Raw genomic sequence first — 16,148 nt, forward strand, 5'->3', positions numbered from 1 at the left:
GGCCCCACCGTTTGCTACTGAGGCTCCAGGCACTGTGGCCACACAGAGAGACCTTCCTCCTACTTGTTACCAATGTCTGAAATAATTCTTATTACTAACACACTAGAGACGGAATTAAATACTCTCATACATACACAATCATACTAAATAATAATACATACATTCTGAAAACATAACTCAAATAACATTCTTAAATGACTAACATAAACAGTTACTTTATAATAAGAATGCACTAAGCTGGCAACACAACACTGGCGGACTCGCCTTCTCACTTCCCCCGTCACACACGTATCCACAGGAAGTAGACTTGACTAATACCTGTACACTTTCAAACAAGCCCTTCCTCTCATACACTATACCATATAATACAGCATACCATAAGGCCATAAACCCTAATACATTATCTATATATATCAGCCACCAATCTATATATATATATATATATATATATATATATATATATATATATATATATATATATATATATATATATATATATATATATATATATATATATCCATGGTTCCTGCCCGCCATCTGAGGAGCTGGAGGAGCTATTCAACTTGTGACAAGCAGCCTTGTACCCTGTATGTAATCAATATTGTAACTTTTTTTGTGTAATGACATTTTCAAATAAAGTTAGATAAATATACACACTATATATATATATATATATATAACTGAAAACTCACACCCCAGAAGTGACTCGAACCCATACTCCCACAACTGTTATGTACAGGGACGCCTTAATCCGCTTGACCATCACGACCGGACAATAAGGAAGTGATAGCCGAGGCTATATGAACCACTTCCCCGCCGGCACTCGGATGGTAATCTTGGGCATAGCATTTTATCAAATCACCTCATTCTTTGGGGCACACGTGAGGAACACAAATGCAAACAAGCCTGAATGGTCCCCAGGACTATATACAACTGAAAACTCACACCCCAGAAGTGACTCGAACCCATACTCCCACAACTGTTATGTACAGGGACGCCTTAATCCGCTTGACCATCACGACCGGACAATAAGGAAGTGATAGCCGAGGCTATATGAACCACTTCCCCGCCGGCACTCGGATGGTAATCTTGGGCATAGCATTTTATCAAATCACCTCATTCTTTGGGGCACACGTGAGGAACACAAATGCAAACAAGCCTGAATGGTCCCCAGGACTATATACAACTGAAAACTCACACCCCAGAAGTGACTCGAACCCATACTCCCACAACTGTTATGTACAGGGACGCCTTAATCCGCTTGACCATCACGACCGGACAATAAGGAAGTGATAGCCGAGGCTATATGAACCACTTCCCCGCCGGCACTCGGATGGTAATCTTGGGCATAGCATTTTATCAAATCACCTCATTCTTTGGGGCACACGTGAGGAACACAAATGCAAACAAGCCTGAATGGTCCCCAGGACTATATACAACTGAAAACTCACACCCCAGAAGTGACTCGAACCCATACTCCCACAACTGTTATGTACAGGGACGCCTTAATCCGCTTGACCATCACGACCGGACAATAAGGAAGTGATAGCCGAGGCTATATGAACCACTTCCCCGCCGGCACTCGGATGGTAATCTTGGGCATAGCATTTTATCAAATCACCTCATTCTTTGGGGCACACGTGAGGAACACAAATGCAAACAAGCCTGAATGGTCCCCAGGACTATATACAACTGAAAACTCACACCCCAGAAGTGACTCGAACCCATACTCCCACAACTGTTATGTACAGGGACGCCTTAATCCGCTTGACCATCACGACCGGACAATAAGGAAGTGATAGCCGAGGCTATATGAACCACTTCCCCGCCGGCACTCGGATGGTAATCTTGGGCATAGCATTTTATCAAATCACCTCATTCTTTGGGGCACACGTGAGGAACACAAATGCAAACAAGCCTGAATGGTCCCCAGGACTATATACAACTGAAAACTCACACCCCAGAAGTGACTCGAACCCATACTCCCACAACTGTTATGTACAGGGACGCCTTAATCCGCTTGACCATCACGACCGGACAATAAGGAAGTGATAGCCGAGGCTATATGAACCACTTCCCCGCCGGCACTCGGATGGTAATCTTGGGCATAGCATTTTATCAAATCACCTCATTCTTTGGGGCACACGTGAGGAACACAAATGCAAACAAGCCTGAATGGTCCCCAGGACTATATACAACTGAAAACTCACACCCCAGAAGTGACTCGAACCCATACTCCCACAACTGTTATGTACAGGGACGCCTTAATCCGCTTGACCATCACGACCGGACAATAAGGAAGTGATAGCCGAGGCTATATGAACCACTTCCCCGCCGGCACTCGGATGGTAATCTTGGGCATAGCATTTTATCAAATCACCTCATTCTTTGGGGCACACGTGAGGAACACAAATGCAAACAAGCCTGAATGGTCCCCAGGACTATATACAACTGAAAACTCACACCCCAGAAGTGACTCGAACCCATACTCCCACAACTGTTATGTACAGGGACGCCTTAATCCGCTTGACCATCACGACCGGACAATAAGGAAGTGATAGCCGAGGCTATATGAACCACTTCCCCGCCGGCACTCGGATGGTAATCTTGGGCATAGCATTTTATCAAATCACCTCATTCTTTGGGGCACACGTGAGGAACACAAATGCAAACAAGCCTGAATGGTCCCCAGGACTATATACAACTGAAAACTCACACCCCAGAAGTGACTCGAACTCGAAGTGACTCGAAGAAGTGATGGTCAAGCGGATTAAGGCGTCCCTGTACATAACAGTTGTGGGAGTATGGGTTCGAGTCACTTCTGGGGTGTGAGTTTTCAGTTGTATATAGTCCTGGGGACCATTCAGGCTTGTTTGCATTTGTGTTCCTCACGTGTGCCCCAAAGAATGAGGTGATTTGATAAAATGCTATGCCCAAGATTACCATCCGAGTGCCGGCGGGGAAGTGGTTCATATAGCCTCGGCTATCACTTCCTTATTGTCCGGTCGTGATGGTCAAGCGGATTAAGGCGTCCCTGTACATAACAGTTGTGGGAGTATGGGTTCGAGTCACTTCTGGGGTGTGAGTTTTCAGTTGTATATAGTCCTGGGGACCATTCAGGCTTGTTTGCATTTGTGTTCCTCACGTGTGCCCCAAAGAATGAGGTGATTTGATAAAATGCTATGCCCAAGATTACCATCCGAGTGCCGGCGGGGAAGTGGTTCATATAGCCTCGGCTATCACTTCCTTATTGTCCGGTCGTGATGGTCAAGCGGATTAAGGCGTCCCTGTACATAACAGTTGTGGGAGTATGGGTTCGAGTCACTTCTGGGGTGTGAGTTTTCAGTTGTATATAGTCCTGGGGACCATTCAGGCTTGTTTGCATTTGTGTTCCTCACGTGTGCCCCAAAGAATGAGGTGATTTGATAAAATGCTATGCCCAAGATTACCATCCGAGTGCCGGCGGGGAAGTGGTTCATATAGCCTCGGCTATCACTTCCTTATTGTCCGGTCGTGATGGTCAAGCGGATTAAGGCGTCCCTGTACATAACAGTTGTGGGAGTATGGGTTCGAGTCACTTCTGGGGTGTGAGTTTTCAGTTGTATATAGTCCTGGGGACCATTCAGGCTTGTTTGCATTTGTGTTCCTCACGTGTGCCCCAAAGAATGAGGTGATTTGATAAAATGCTATGCCCAAGATTACCATCCGAGTGCCGGCGGGGAAGTGGTTCATATAGCCTCGGCTATCACTTCCTTATTGTCCGGTCGTGATGGTCAAGCGGATTAAGGCGTCCCTGTACATAACAGTTGTGGGAGTATGGGTTCGAGTCACTTCTGGGGTGTGAGTTTTCAGTTGTATATAGTCCTGGGGACCATTCAGGCTTGTTTGCATTTGTGTTCCTCACGTGTGCCCCAAAGAATGAGGTGATTTGATAAAATGCTATGCCCAAGATTACCATCCGAGTGCCGGCGGGGAAGTGGTTCATATAGCCTCGGCTATCACTTCCTTATTGTCCGGTCGTGATGGTCAAGCGGATTAAGGCGTCCCTGTACATAACAGTTGTGGGAGTATGGGTTCGAGTCACTTCTGGGGTGTGAGTTTTCAGTTGTATATAGTCCTGGGGACCATTCAGGCTTGTTTGCATTTGTGTTCCTCACGTGTGCCCCAAAGAATGAGGTGATTTGATAAAATGCTATGCCCAAGATTACCATCCGAGTGCCGGCGGGGAAGTGGTTCATATAGCCTCGGCTATCACTTCCTTATTGTCCGGTCGTGATGGTCAAGCGGATTAAGGCGTCCCTGTACATAACAGTTGTGGGAGTATGGGTTCGAGTCACTTCTGGGGTGTGAGTTTTCAGTTGTATATAGTCCTGGGGACCATTCAGGCTTGTTTGCATATATATATATATATATATATATATATATATATATATATATATATATATATATATATATATATATAAATGAAAACTCACACTCCAGAAGTGACTCGAACCCATACTGCCAGGAGCACTCTGCTGACGTACAGGATCCCTTAACCGCTCGACCAACACGACCAGACAAAAGAGGATGGTAGCCGAGGCTATTTCCATCATCCCCCCGCCGGCACTCGGTTGGTAATCTTGGGCATGGTATTTTATCAAATCACCATATTCTTTGGGGCGCATGTGAGGAACACAAATGCGAACAAGCCTGAATGGTCCCCCAGGACTATATGCAACTGAAAACTCACACCCCAGAAGTGACTCGAACCCATTCTGCCAGGAGCACTCTGCTGGCGTACAGGATCCCTTAACTGGTCGACCAACAGAGTATGAGTATATTCTGTTGGATAATTAACCGCTTCATCTGCTTCCACAACAGAGACGACAAACTTGTATGTCTTCCTCGCTTTGAATGTTAGACTGAATAATATTTTTAAGGTCGCAGACGTTTTGTTCTTGGCCGCAAGAATAGCTCGTTCACTCAGCCAATCGTGATTCTTATAATTGGTTTGAATATTGGGTATTATTTTTTCAACCAATTCTTCTTTTGACGTCACTAAATTGCAGAAGTTATGAGGCAATGAAATTCGTCCTGAGGTCAGATCAACCGGCACGTTTCCGTTCCCAATTTCCAGAAATTGATTTAAAAATATCTCAGCTGATGGATTGTTTTGCTGTAGCTACATAACTTCACACATATTTGTAATTAATTTAAATGTCTTTACATGGCACCACAAAGTAGCATATTTCAATCAAGCATTTATTTCGTCCACTGGTGTAGATCGAGGAATTACAGGTAATGTTGGACTGAAATCTCCTGCAAGCAATATTAATTCGTTCCCAAAGGGTTTGATTTTCCACGCAAATCTTGCAATGATCAATCAAGAGCCTCGAGCGATTTTTTGTGGAGCAATGTGCATTCATCCCAAACAATAAGATTTAATTTCTGCAATACTTTTCATATGCCGAATGCTTTGGAAATGTTGCACGTGGGAGTTTCAGTGCATTGCATGTTCAATGGCGAGTTCAAAGCCGAGGTAGCAGTTCTTCCACCTGGTAACAATGTCGCAGTAATTCTAGACGATGCAAGAGCTAAGGTTATGTCATTTTGGGATCGAAATGCTGCCAGGATCAATCTAATTAGGAAGTTTTTACCACTTCCTCCTGGCGCATCTAAGAAGATTTCTCCAAACCCGTTATTGACAGTTTGAATTATTTGATTGTTAATGCCTTTTCGCTCAAGCGTTACCCTAGGAATATTTGATTAAACATACAACAACAGATCACCCGTGTTGTAATTTTGTTCACGACGCAATTCTACATCGAACGAAGCAGCAGCAGATCGATTCGGTGATGGCATTTCCAATTGATTGAGAACTTTGTTCACGATTTCTAAGCACACGTCTCCAATCATTATCAACGCTTCATTGTAGATTTTTTGCTGTAAAATCCATTTTCATATTTGAATTTTCCTTGCGTATTCGACGGATAATATCTTCAGCCATGTGCGATTTATATTTCTTCCCTAATTCTGTTGGAGATAACTGAGAGCCGGTGGTCAGTATGATTGCAAACAATGCACGAATTTGATTTGGATGTGACGTGTTGGATGCATCATTAATGCATATATCCCAGTGTCCGTCGATCTCCAATAAATTCAGAGCTTGACATGCACTACGGGAAGCAGCATGTGTTAAGCTATTGACAAATCTCAATTGCTGGAAAAACGTTGAACCAAGCACATTTACCAACAGCATGCGAAGAAAACAGCATTCATCCTGATTAAGATGCATGGTGTACAGTCTTCCTATCGTAGTTTATTTGAATATGCCAGGTTGTCCGTCGACTCACTTTTCTCGTTTGCTTCGTTCAAATGATTTTCTACTGGCATTCCATGTGTAATGCGTAGGCACTTTCGAATAGAGCATTGTTTTCGCAAGCACGTCATTTTGACATAACGTGAAGAAAGCAGTTAACGCTGTAGCCGGTGGATTCATAGCAGTTTGTTGCACATTGGCAGCTGTGAAATAAACGTGTTGTCCATTTTCATGTTTTCAAAACAAAACGAAAAAATACTAACGAAATATTTCAATTCAAACGCAGATCAATCGACACATCTCAATTTCACCACCAATTGCACTGCAAAATAATAAAAGCAGTTAAAAAAACGAAATGAAAAATATGTAAGAAGAAACAAACTATACCCACGCAATGAACGGTATGGTGAACAACACAGCTCAATTCCAATGCAGTGTCATACAAAATAATTAAATCAAAATGAAAATAAATCAAAATCTATGAAAATTAAATTTATCAATGCAATCGGAAACATTGAAATGGAATCGTAACATATTTTGTATTGCATGTGTTGGTCTTACATGCAACAGATGGCACTGTTTAAAAAATAAAGCATGTGTTTACCTGTCACAGGTGTGGCATCCAAATAGTATGTATATATAAACACGCACGTATTCGAATGGAATGTTGTGTCAAAATTTCAAAGCTATCAGTGAAGAACATTTGGAGATTAAAGCTAGTGTTGCTCCTACATCCTACAGATGGCGCTGTTAAAAAAAACAAAACATGTTTTTTCCTGTCACATGTGAGGCATGTATATAGTAGTTATATAAAAACACTCGCTTATTTCAATGCAACGTTGTGTCAACATTTTAAAGCAATCGGTAAAGAGGTTTCGAAGATTTCCCTCACATGAAAAAAGCATGAAAAACAGTTTAAAATTTTTTTTTTTTTTTTACTGTCACAAGCGTGATATCGATATAGTATGTATATAAAAACCCGCTCGGATGCGAATGGAACGTTGTATGAAAATTTCAACGCAATCAGTGAAGAACTTTCGGAGATTAGCAATTTTGAAGAAACGAATATTTCCATTTTTATTTATATATATATATATATATATATATATATATATATATATATATATATATATATATATATATATATATATATATATATATATATATATATATATATATATATATATATGTCGTACCTAGTAGCCAGAACGCACTTCTCAGCCTACTATGCAAGGCCCGATTTGCCTAATAAGCCAAGTTTTCATGAATTAATTGTTTTTCGGCAACCTAACCGACCTAACCAAACCTAACCTAACTTTTTCGGCTACCTAACCTAACCTATAAAGATAGGTTAGGTAAGGTTAGGTAGTGTTGGGTAGGTTCGGTTATATATCTACGTTAATTTTAACTCCAATATAAAAAATTTGACCTCATACATAATGAAATGGATAGCTTTATCATTTCATAAGAAAAAAAATAGAGAAAATATTTTAATTCAGAAAAACTTGGCTTATTAGGCAAATAGGGCCTTGCATAGTAGGCTGAGAAGTGGCTATATATATATATATATATATATTATTAAATATGACCGAAAAAGTAAGATTAATAATTCTAACACGAATTTTCTCAATCTTTCGTACATTACGCTTACCTCCAACAGTGAAGCGTAATGTACGAAAGATTGAGAAAATTCGTGTTAGAATTATTAATCTTACTTTTTCGGTCATATATAATAATATATGTCTACAGGAAAGACTGCTACCAAAATATACTAATATATATATATATATATATATATATATATATATATATATATATATATATATATATATATATATATATATATATATATATATATATATATATATATATATATATTAAATATGACCGAAAAAGTAAGATTAATAATTCTAACACGAATTTTTTTAATCTTTCGTACATTTCTTTTCACTGTTGGAGGTAATTCAAAAATCAATTCTCCAAAATTCATTTTTATTTCTAGTCTGACGCGACACTTGAGCGCGTTTCGTAAAACTTATTACATTTTCAAAGACTTTACACATACACAACTGAATAGAACTTACATATCTCCGATTTGTTTATATCTACATTTGAGTGAGGTGGATGGGGTGAGGTGGTATTTAATAGGGTATTAATTTCATCAACACAAGACAGAACACGAAACAATGGGTATTGAAATGGAAGTGATTGTAGAAAGCCTATTGGTCCATATTTCTTGATGCTTCTATATTGGAGCGGAGTCTTGAGGTGGGTAGAATATAGTTGTGCATTAATTGGCTATTGATTGCTGGTGTTGACTTCTTAATGTGCTGTGCCTCGCAAACGTCAAGCCGTCTGCTATCGCTGTATCTATCGATGATTTCTGTGTTGTTTACTAGGATTTCTCTGGCGATGGTTTGGTTGTGGGAAGAGATTATATGTTCCTTAATGGAGCCCCGTTGCTTATGCATCGTTAAACGCCTAGAAAGAGATGTTGTTGTCTTGCATATATACTGGGTTTTTTGGAGCTTACAGTCCCCAAGTGGGCATTTGAAGGCATAGACGACGTTGGTCTCTTTTAAAGCGTTCTGCTTTGTGTCTGGGGAGTTTCTCATGAGTAGGCTGGCCGTTTTTCTGGTTTTATAGTAAATCGTCAGTTGTATCCTCTGATTTTTGTCTGTAGGGATAACGTTTCTATTAACAATATCTTTCAGGACCCTTTCCTCCGTTTTATGAGCTGTGGAAAAGAAGTTCCTGTAAAATAGTCTAATAGGGGGTATAGGTGTTGTGTTAGTTGTCTCTTCAGAGGTTGCATGGCGTTTCACTTTCCATCTTATGATGTCTTCGACGAAACCATTGGAGAAGCCGTTGTTGACTAGGACCTGCCTTACCCTACAGAGTTCTTCGTCGACTTGCTTCCATTCTGAGCTGTGGCTGAGAGCACGGTCGACGTATGCGTTAACAACACTCCTCTTGTACCTGTCAGGGCAGTCGCTGTTGGCATTTAGGCACATTCCTATGTTTGTTTCCTTAGTGTAGACTGCAGTGTGGAAACCTCCGCCCTTTTCCATGACTGTTACATCTAGAAAAGGCAGCTTCCCATCCTTTTCCGTCTCGTAAGTGAAACGCAGCACGGAACTCTGCTCAAATGCCTCCTTCAGCTCCTGCAGATGTCTGACATCAGGTACCTGTGTAAAAATGTCGTCAACATACCTGCAGTATATGGCCGGTTTCAAGTTCATGTCGACTAAGACTTTTTGCTCGATGGTACCCATGTAGAAGTTTGCAAACAGGACACCTTGGGGAGAACCCATGGCGACCCCATCTACTTGCTTATACATGTGCCCATCCGGGCTCAAGAAGGGTGCCTCTTTAGTACAAGCTTGGAGTAGTTTCCTCAGAATACTTTCTGGCATGTCAAGAGGAGTACAGGCTGGATCACGATACACTCTGTCGGCTATCATTCCGATTGTCTCGTCCACAGGTACGTTGGTAAACAGCGATTCTACGTCCAACGAGGCTCTTATCCCTGTGGCCCGTGTGCCCCGCAGTAAGTCCACAAATTCCTTTGGAGACTTCAGGCTGAAGGCGCAAGGAACATAAGGAGTCAGCAGGCCGTTGAGTCGCTTCGCCAGTCTGTACGTGGGTGTGGGTATCTGGCTAATGATTGGCCGAAGTGGGTTTCCAGGCTTGTGCGTCTTGACATTTCCATACGCATATCCAGGTTTATATTCCCCAATGATCTTTGGCAGGTGGAGTCCGGATTTCTTGGCGTTCACAGTTTCGATCAGTTTGTTGACCTTTGCTTTTAATTCGGCTGTAGTGTCCTTCGTTACCCTTTGGAACTTAGTTTGGTCAGAGAGTTTGATGTTCATTTTCGCCAGATATTCGTCTTTTTTAAGAATGACATATATTGGCGACTTGTCACCTCTCCTGACAACTATCTCCTTGTTCTCACGAAGGCTTTTAGCTGCCGCTTTAAGCTCGGGGGACAGTATGGTGCTTCTGTAGTTGCCTCGATTCTTTCCTCCTTCTGCAATAAGTTCTGCTTGTAAGGTATCTATTAGACTATTTTACAGGAACTTCTTTTCCACAGCTCATAAAACGGAGGAAAGGGTCCTGAAAGATATTGTTAATAGAAACGTTATCCCTACAGACAAAAATCAGAGGATACAACTGACGATTTACTATAAAACCAGAAAAACGGCCAGCCTACTCATGAGAAACTCTCCAGACACAAAACAGAACGCTTTAAAAGAGACTAACGTCGTCTATGCCTTCAAATGCCCACTTGGGGACTGTAAGCTCCAAAAAACCCAGTATATAGGCAAGACAACAACATCTCTTTCTAGGCGTTTAACGATGCATAAGCAACAGGGCTCCATTAAGGAACATATAATCTCTTCCCATAACCAAACCATCGCCAGAGAAATCCTAGTAAACAACACAGAAATCATCGATAGATACAGCGATAGCAGGCGGCTTGACGTTTGCGAGGCACTACACATCAAGAAGTCAACACCAGCAATCAACAGCCAATTATTGCACAACTATATTCTACCCACCTCAAGACTCCGCTCCAATATAGAAGCATCAAGAAATATGGACCAATAGGCTTTCTACAAACACTTCTATTCAATACCCATTGTTTCTGTTCTGTCTTGTGTTGATACTTTTAATACCCTATTAATATCCCCTCTTGTTCTGTCTTGTGTTAATGCCACATCACCCCTCCCACCTCACTCAAATGTAGATATAAAATCAGAGATACGTAAGTTCTAATCAGTTGTGTATTTGTGAAGTCTTTGAAAATGTAATAAGTTTTACGAAACGCGCCCGTGTCGCGTCAGACTAGAAATAAAAATGAATTTTGGAGAAGTGATTTTTTATTTACCTCCAACAGTGAAGCGTAATGTACGAAAGATTGAGAAAATTCGTGTTAGAATTATTAATCTTACTTTTTCGGTCATATTTAATAATATATGTCTACAGGAAAGACTGCTACCAAAATATACTAATATTAAAGTGCACGACCCAGCAGCAAGGAATCAAGCCTTCACGATAAAATATCGCCAGGATCTGATTCGTGATCAGATATACAAGGCAGAGAATGAAATCAAAGACAACAAAACGCAACTACTTCATGCTACAAACGAGTGGAGAAATAGCAACATCGACCATAGTATCCGTACCCGCATTGAACAACACCTCGACATCCTCACAGACCAACATCACCTCAGCACTGAAACAAGGATTATCAAGAAACTAACAACATTATATGGAGGACCTATGGCAATTCCACGACCAAGAGATGGCTTCCTGAACCTTGCAGGAATTAACCTCACTGAGGACCAAGTCACTCTCCTAAATCTGGGCATAAACTGTCATGTTATGTCCAGACCGAGTGAAATGGCCCGGAAAGTAGAGTTGGAAATTCTGTTGGACGACATATTCGACCTCGAGACACAAAAGAAGGTCACTACCAAAGATACCTTACAAGCAGAACTTATTGCAGAAGGAGGAAAGAATCGAGGCAACTACAGAAGCACCATACTGTCCCCCGAGCTTAAAGCGGCCGCTAAAAGCCTTCGTGAGAACAAGGAGATAGTTGTCAGGAGAGGTGACAAGTCGCCAATATATGTCATTCTTAAAAAAGACGAATATCTGGCGAAAATGAACATCATACTCTCTGACCAAACTAAGTTCCAAAGGGTAACGAAGGACACTACAGCCGAATTAAAAGCAAAGGTCAACAAACTGATCGAAACTGTGAACGCCAAGAAATCCGGACTCCACCTGCCAAAGATCATTGGGGAATATAAACCTGGATATGCGTATGGAAATGTCAAGACGCACAAGCCTGGAAACCCACTTCGGCCAATCATTAGCCAGATACCCACACCCACGTACAGACTGGCGAAGCGACTCAACGGCCTGCTGACTCCTTATGTTCCTTGCGCCTTCAGCCTGAAGTCTCCAAAGGAATTTGTGGACTTACTGCGGGGCACACGGGCCACAGGGATAAGAGCCTCGTTGGACGTAGAATCGCTGTTTACCAACGTACCTGTGGACGAGACAATCGGAATGATAGCCGACAGAGTGTATCGTGATCCAGCCTGTACTCCTCTTGACATGCCAGAAAGTATTCTGAGGAAACTACTCCAAGCTTGTACTAAAGAGGCACCCTTCTTGAGCCCGGATGGGCACATGTATAAGCAAGTAGATGGGGTCGCCATGGGTTCTCCCCTAGGTGTCCTGTTTGCAAACTTCTACATGGGTACCATCGAGCAAAAAGTCTTAGTCGACATGAACTTGAAACCGGCCATATACTGCAGGTATGTTGACGACATTTTTACACAGGTACCTGATGTCAGACATCTGCAGGAGCTGAAGGAGGCATTTGAGCAGAGTTCCGTGCTGCGTTTCACTTACGAGACGGAAAAGGATGGGAAGCTGCCTTTTCTAGATGTAACAGTCATGGAAAAGGGCGGAGGTTTCCACACTGCAGTCTACACTAAGGAAACAAACATAGGAATGTGCCTAAATGCCAACAGCGACTGCCCTGACAGGTACAAGAGGAGTGTTGTTAACGCATACGTCGACCGTGCTCTCAGCCACAGCTCAGAATGGAAGCAAGTCGACGAAGAACTCTGTAGGGTAAGGCAGGTCCTAGTCAATAACGGCTTCTCCAATGGTTTCATCGAAGACATCATAAGAAGGAAAGTGAAAAGCCATGCAACCTCTGAAGAGACAACTAACACAACACCTATACCCCCTATTAGACTATTTTACAGGAACTTCTTTTCCACAGCTCATAAAACGGAGGAAAGGGTCCTGAAAGATATTGTTAATAGAAACGTTATCCCTACAGACAAAAATCAGAGGATACAACTGACGATTTACTATAAAACCAGAAAAACGGCCAGCCTACTCATGAGAAACTCTCCAGACACAAAACAGAACGCTTTAAAAGAGACTAACGTCGTCTATGCCTTCAAATGCCCACTTGGGGACTGTAAGCTCCAAAAAACCCAGTATATAGGCAAGACAACAACATCTCTTTCTAGGCGTTTAACGATGCATAAGCAACAGGGCTCCATTAAGGAACATATAATCTCTTCCCATAACCAAACCATCGCCAGAGAAATCCTAGTAAACAACACAGAAATCATCGATAGATACAGCGATAGCAGGCGGCTTGACGTTTGCGAGGCACTACACATCAAGAAGTCAACACCAGCAATCAACAGCCAATTTTTGCACAACTATATTCTACCCACCTCAAGACTCCGCTCCAATATAGAAGCATCAAGAAATATGGACCAATAGGCTTTCTACAAACACTTCTATTCAATACCCATTGTTTCTGTTCTGTCTTGTGTTGATACTTTTAATACCCTATTAATATCCCCTCTTGTTCTGTCTTGTGTTAATGCCACATCACCCCTCCCACCTCACTCAAATGTAGATATAAAATCAGAGATACGTAAGTTCTAATCAGTTGTGTATTTGTGAAGTCTTTGAAAATGTAATAAGTTTTACGAAACGCGCCCGTGTCGCGTCAGACTAGAAATAAAAAATGAATTTTGGAGAAGTGATTTTTGATTTACCTCCAACAGTGAAGCGTAATGTACGAAAGATTGAGAAAATTCGTGTTAGAATTATTAATCTTACTTTTTCGGTCATATTTAATAATATATGTCTACAGGAAAGACTGCTACCAAAATATACTAATATATATATATATATATATATATATATATATATATATATATATATATATATATATATATATATATATATATATATATATATATATATATATATATATATATATATATATAAAAGAGTTTTTACATTTTTGTAAAGTCACTAGCATGGATAGCGTTTTGGACAGGTCCCTAATCATAACTTTTTTCTGAATACAACCCACCAAATCTTTTAACTACCAGGTACCCATTCACTGCTGGGTGAACAGAGGCTACAGTTAAGGATCGGAACCCAGTCAATCCTTCCTGGCTAGGATACTAGCCCAGGCCTGAAGCACCGGGCCTGGGCTTGCCACTGCGCCACAGAGACTCCTAAATGAACAGTTGCATTAGATGAAAGGAAACGTTGACAAGCATTCCGATTCTGTCATGTAATCGAACCAGGGATCTGCGATTGTAAGTCAAGAACAAGACTAATTGTACTATTAATAATTACCCCTTACAAGCTTCTTCATCATGACGGTCAGATCGCTGAGAATGTCCATGTGCAGGATGCTGCAGGAGTCAGTGTGTGTTAACTGACTCGCACACCAAGTAAATACCACTGTAAGAACACTCACTGCCAAGAAGGCTACACTATCCCAACCCTCACTAACCTTTCCCCATACACATTTTCACTACTGAGTGACTACATTAAACTAATCCTCACTCCCCGCATTGCATAAACATTTAGGGAGACTTCACTAACTTAGCCACGCTTTTCTTCCCAGCATTTGAACGATTGCCACGAGGAGATTCAGTACGGGTGGTAGTTGGGATATGGCTTCTCTTGACCCTAATCGTCGGGACGGTGTACCGCTCCAACCTCAACGCCATGCTAGCCCTTCCGAAGCTGCATCTACCCTTCAATAATCTGGAGGAGCTGGTGGACAAGGGTATCCCGTGCTTCATCAACAGGGGCACCATGGTGCACCAGTTTATAGAGGCAAGTTTAATCTAGTGACTCTTAATAAGGAAATATTCCAGAAACAGCATCCTGCTGCCAAACTGTGATTTTCGTCTTTCCCTGACTACTACTGAAGCTCCAAAGAATTAGTAATTAACTCCCATATCATTTAATTGTCATCCACACTTCCATGGAAATAAACATTAAGACTAATCAATTGCTCGTTTTCTTGTCCCCTCTGGGAAAAGAAAACGGGGTCTCATTAATTACATAAGTAACAATATATCTATACAGCTTATTGATGTCCTCCACATATAATCATATAATAACCTATGTATACATATAATCAACCTATGTTGATTATATGTATTGGCTGGTATAATCAACTGATGTTCATTATTCCAACTACAGAATAAACTTGGCACAAGTTGAAAAAAGTTAGCACCCACACTTTGATGCCGTCATCAGCCCAATGTCAATGGACGGAAACTGTCACTCTGTGTTATTGGGAAGTGAAAATCTTAGGGTCCTGGTTGATGAACAGCCAACTCATCTCAGAGGAGGAAGATTAGACTATGCTCTCCTGCTGAATGCACAGGACACGGATGCCAGTACACACACTGTACACAGTTTATGTAGTGACCATTGGGCACTGATTACCACCATCGACATGAGCAAGAGAAGGAAAGAGACAAATTCAAGAAAAAGGTTATCACTCGGACCAGATATGAGGCCTCTCTTCATAAACAAGATGAGTGACTGGTTCTCGGAATACCAAATCCCAGAAGACATTGTTAAATTTACCAGAAGACATTGATAAATTTGTTGATGACCTTAATAACCAAATTGAGAGCTGTCTCAGAGTTCTGGGCCGTACGACTGAACGAGGTTCCTCTCAAAATAAGAAAATAAAATAGTGTGAGAACGATTACATAAAGATGCTCAATGCAAATGTAAATTGCACGAGTAAAGATTACCGGAGACATCCCACTGACAGCAACCAAGAGCTGATTAAAACTGTGTGTCAAGAAGCCAGGGAAGAGAAGATTAAAGAGCGGGAAAGACAAAGGCATGGCTTCACAAGCTCCATTGGAAGAGAAACGTCTGCAAGACAAATGTGGGCAAAAATTCAGATTGCTAAGTGAGGCAGAACCCGACCTGCGGCACACAAAGACCACAAGGGTAAGGCTGA

The 16,148-nt window shown here is 41.4% G+C and overlaps 1 protein-coding gene across 1 annotated transcript in view; it reads left to right on the forward strand.

The window, feature by feature from the left end:
* Positions 1-16,148, forward strand: part of LOC123763353 (uncharacterized) — a 132,992-nt gene that overhangs the window by 78,055 nt on the left and 38,789 nt on the right. Inside the window, exons 7-8 of the mRNA XM_069303306.1 lie at positions 14,781-14,995; positions 15,989-16,138. Coding sequence (XP_069159407.1) covers positions 14,781-14,995; positions 15,989-16,138 — 365 coding nt within the window. The remainder of the gene's footprint in view (positions 1-14,780; positions 14,996-15,988; positions 16,139-16,148) is intronic.

The sequence above is a fragment of the Procambarus clarkii genome, chromosome 49 (genome assembly GCF_040958095.1).
Source record: "Procambarus clarkii isolate CNS0578487 chromosome 49, FALCON_Pclarkii_2.0, whole genome shotgun sequence".
NCBI classification, from domain to species: Eukaryota; Metazoa; Arthropoda; class Malacostraca; order Decapoda; family Cambaridae; genus Procambarus; species Procambarus clarkii.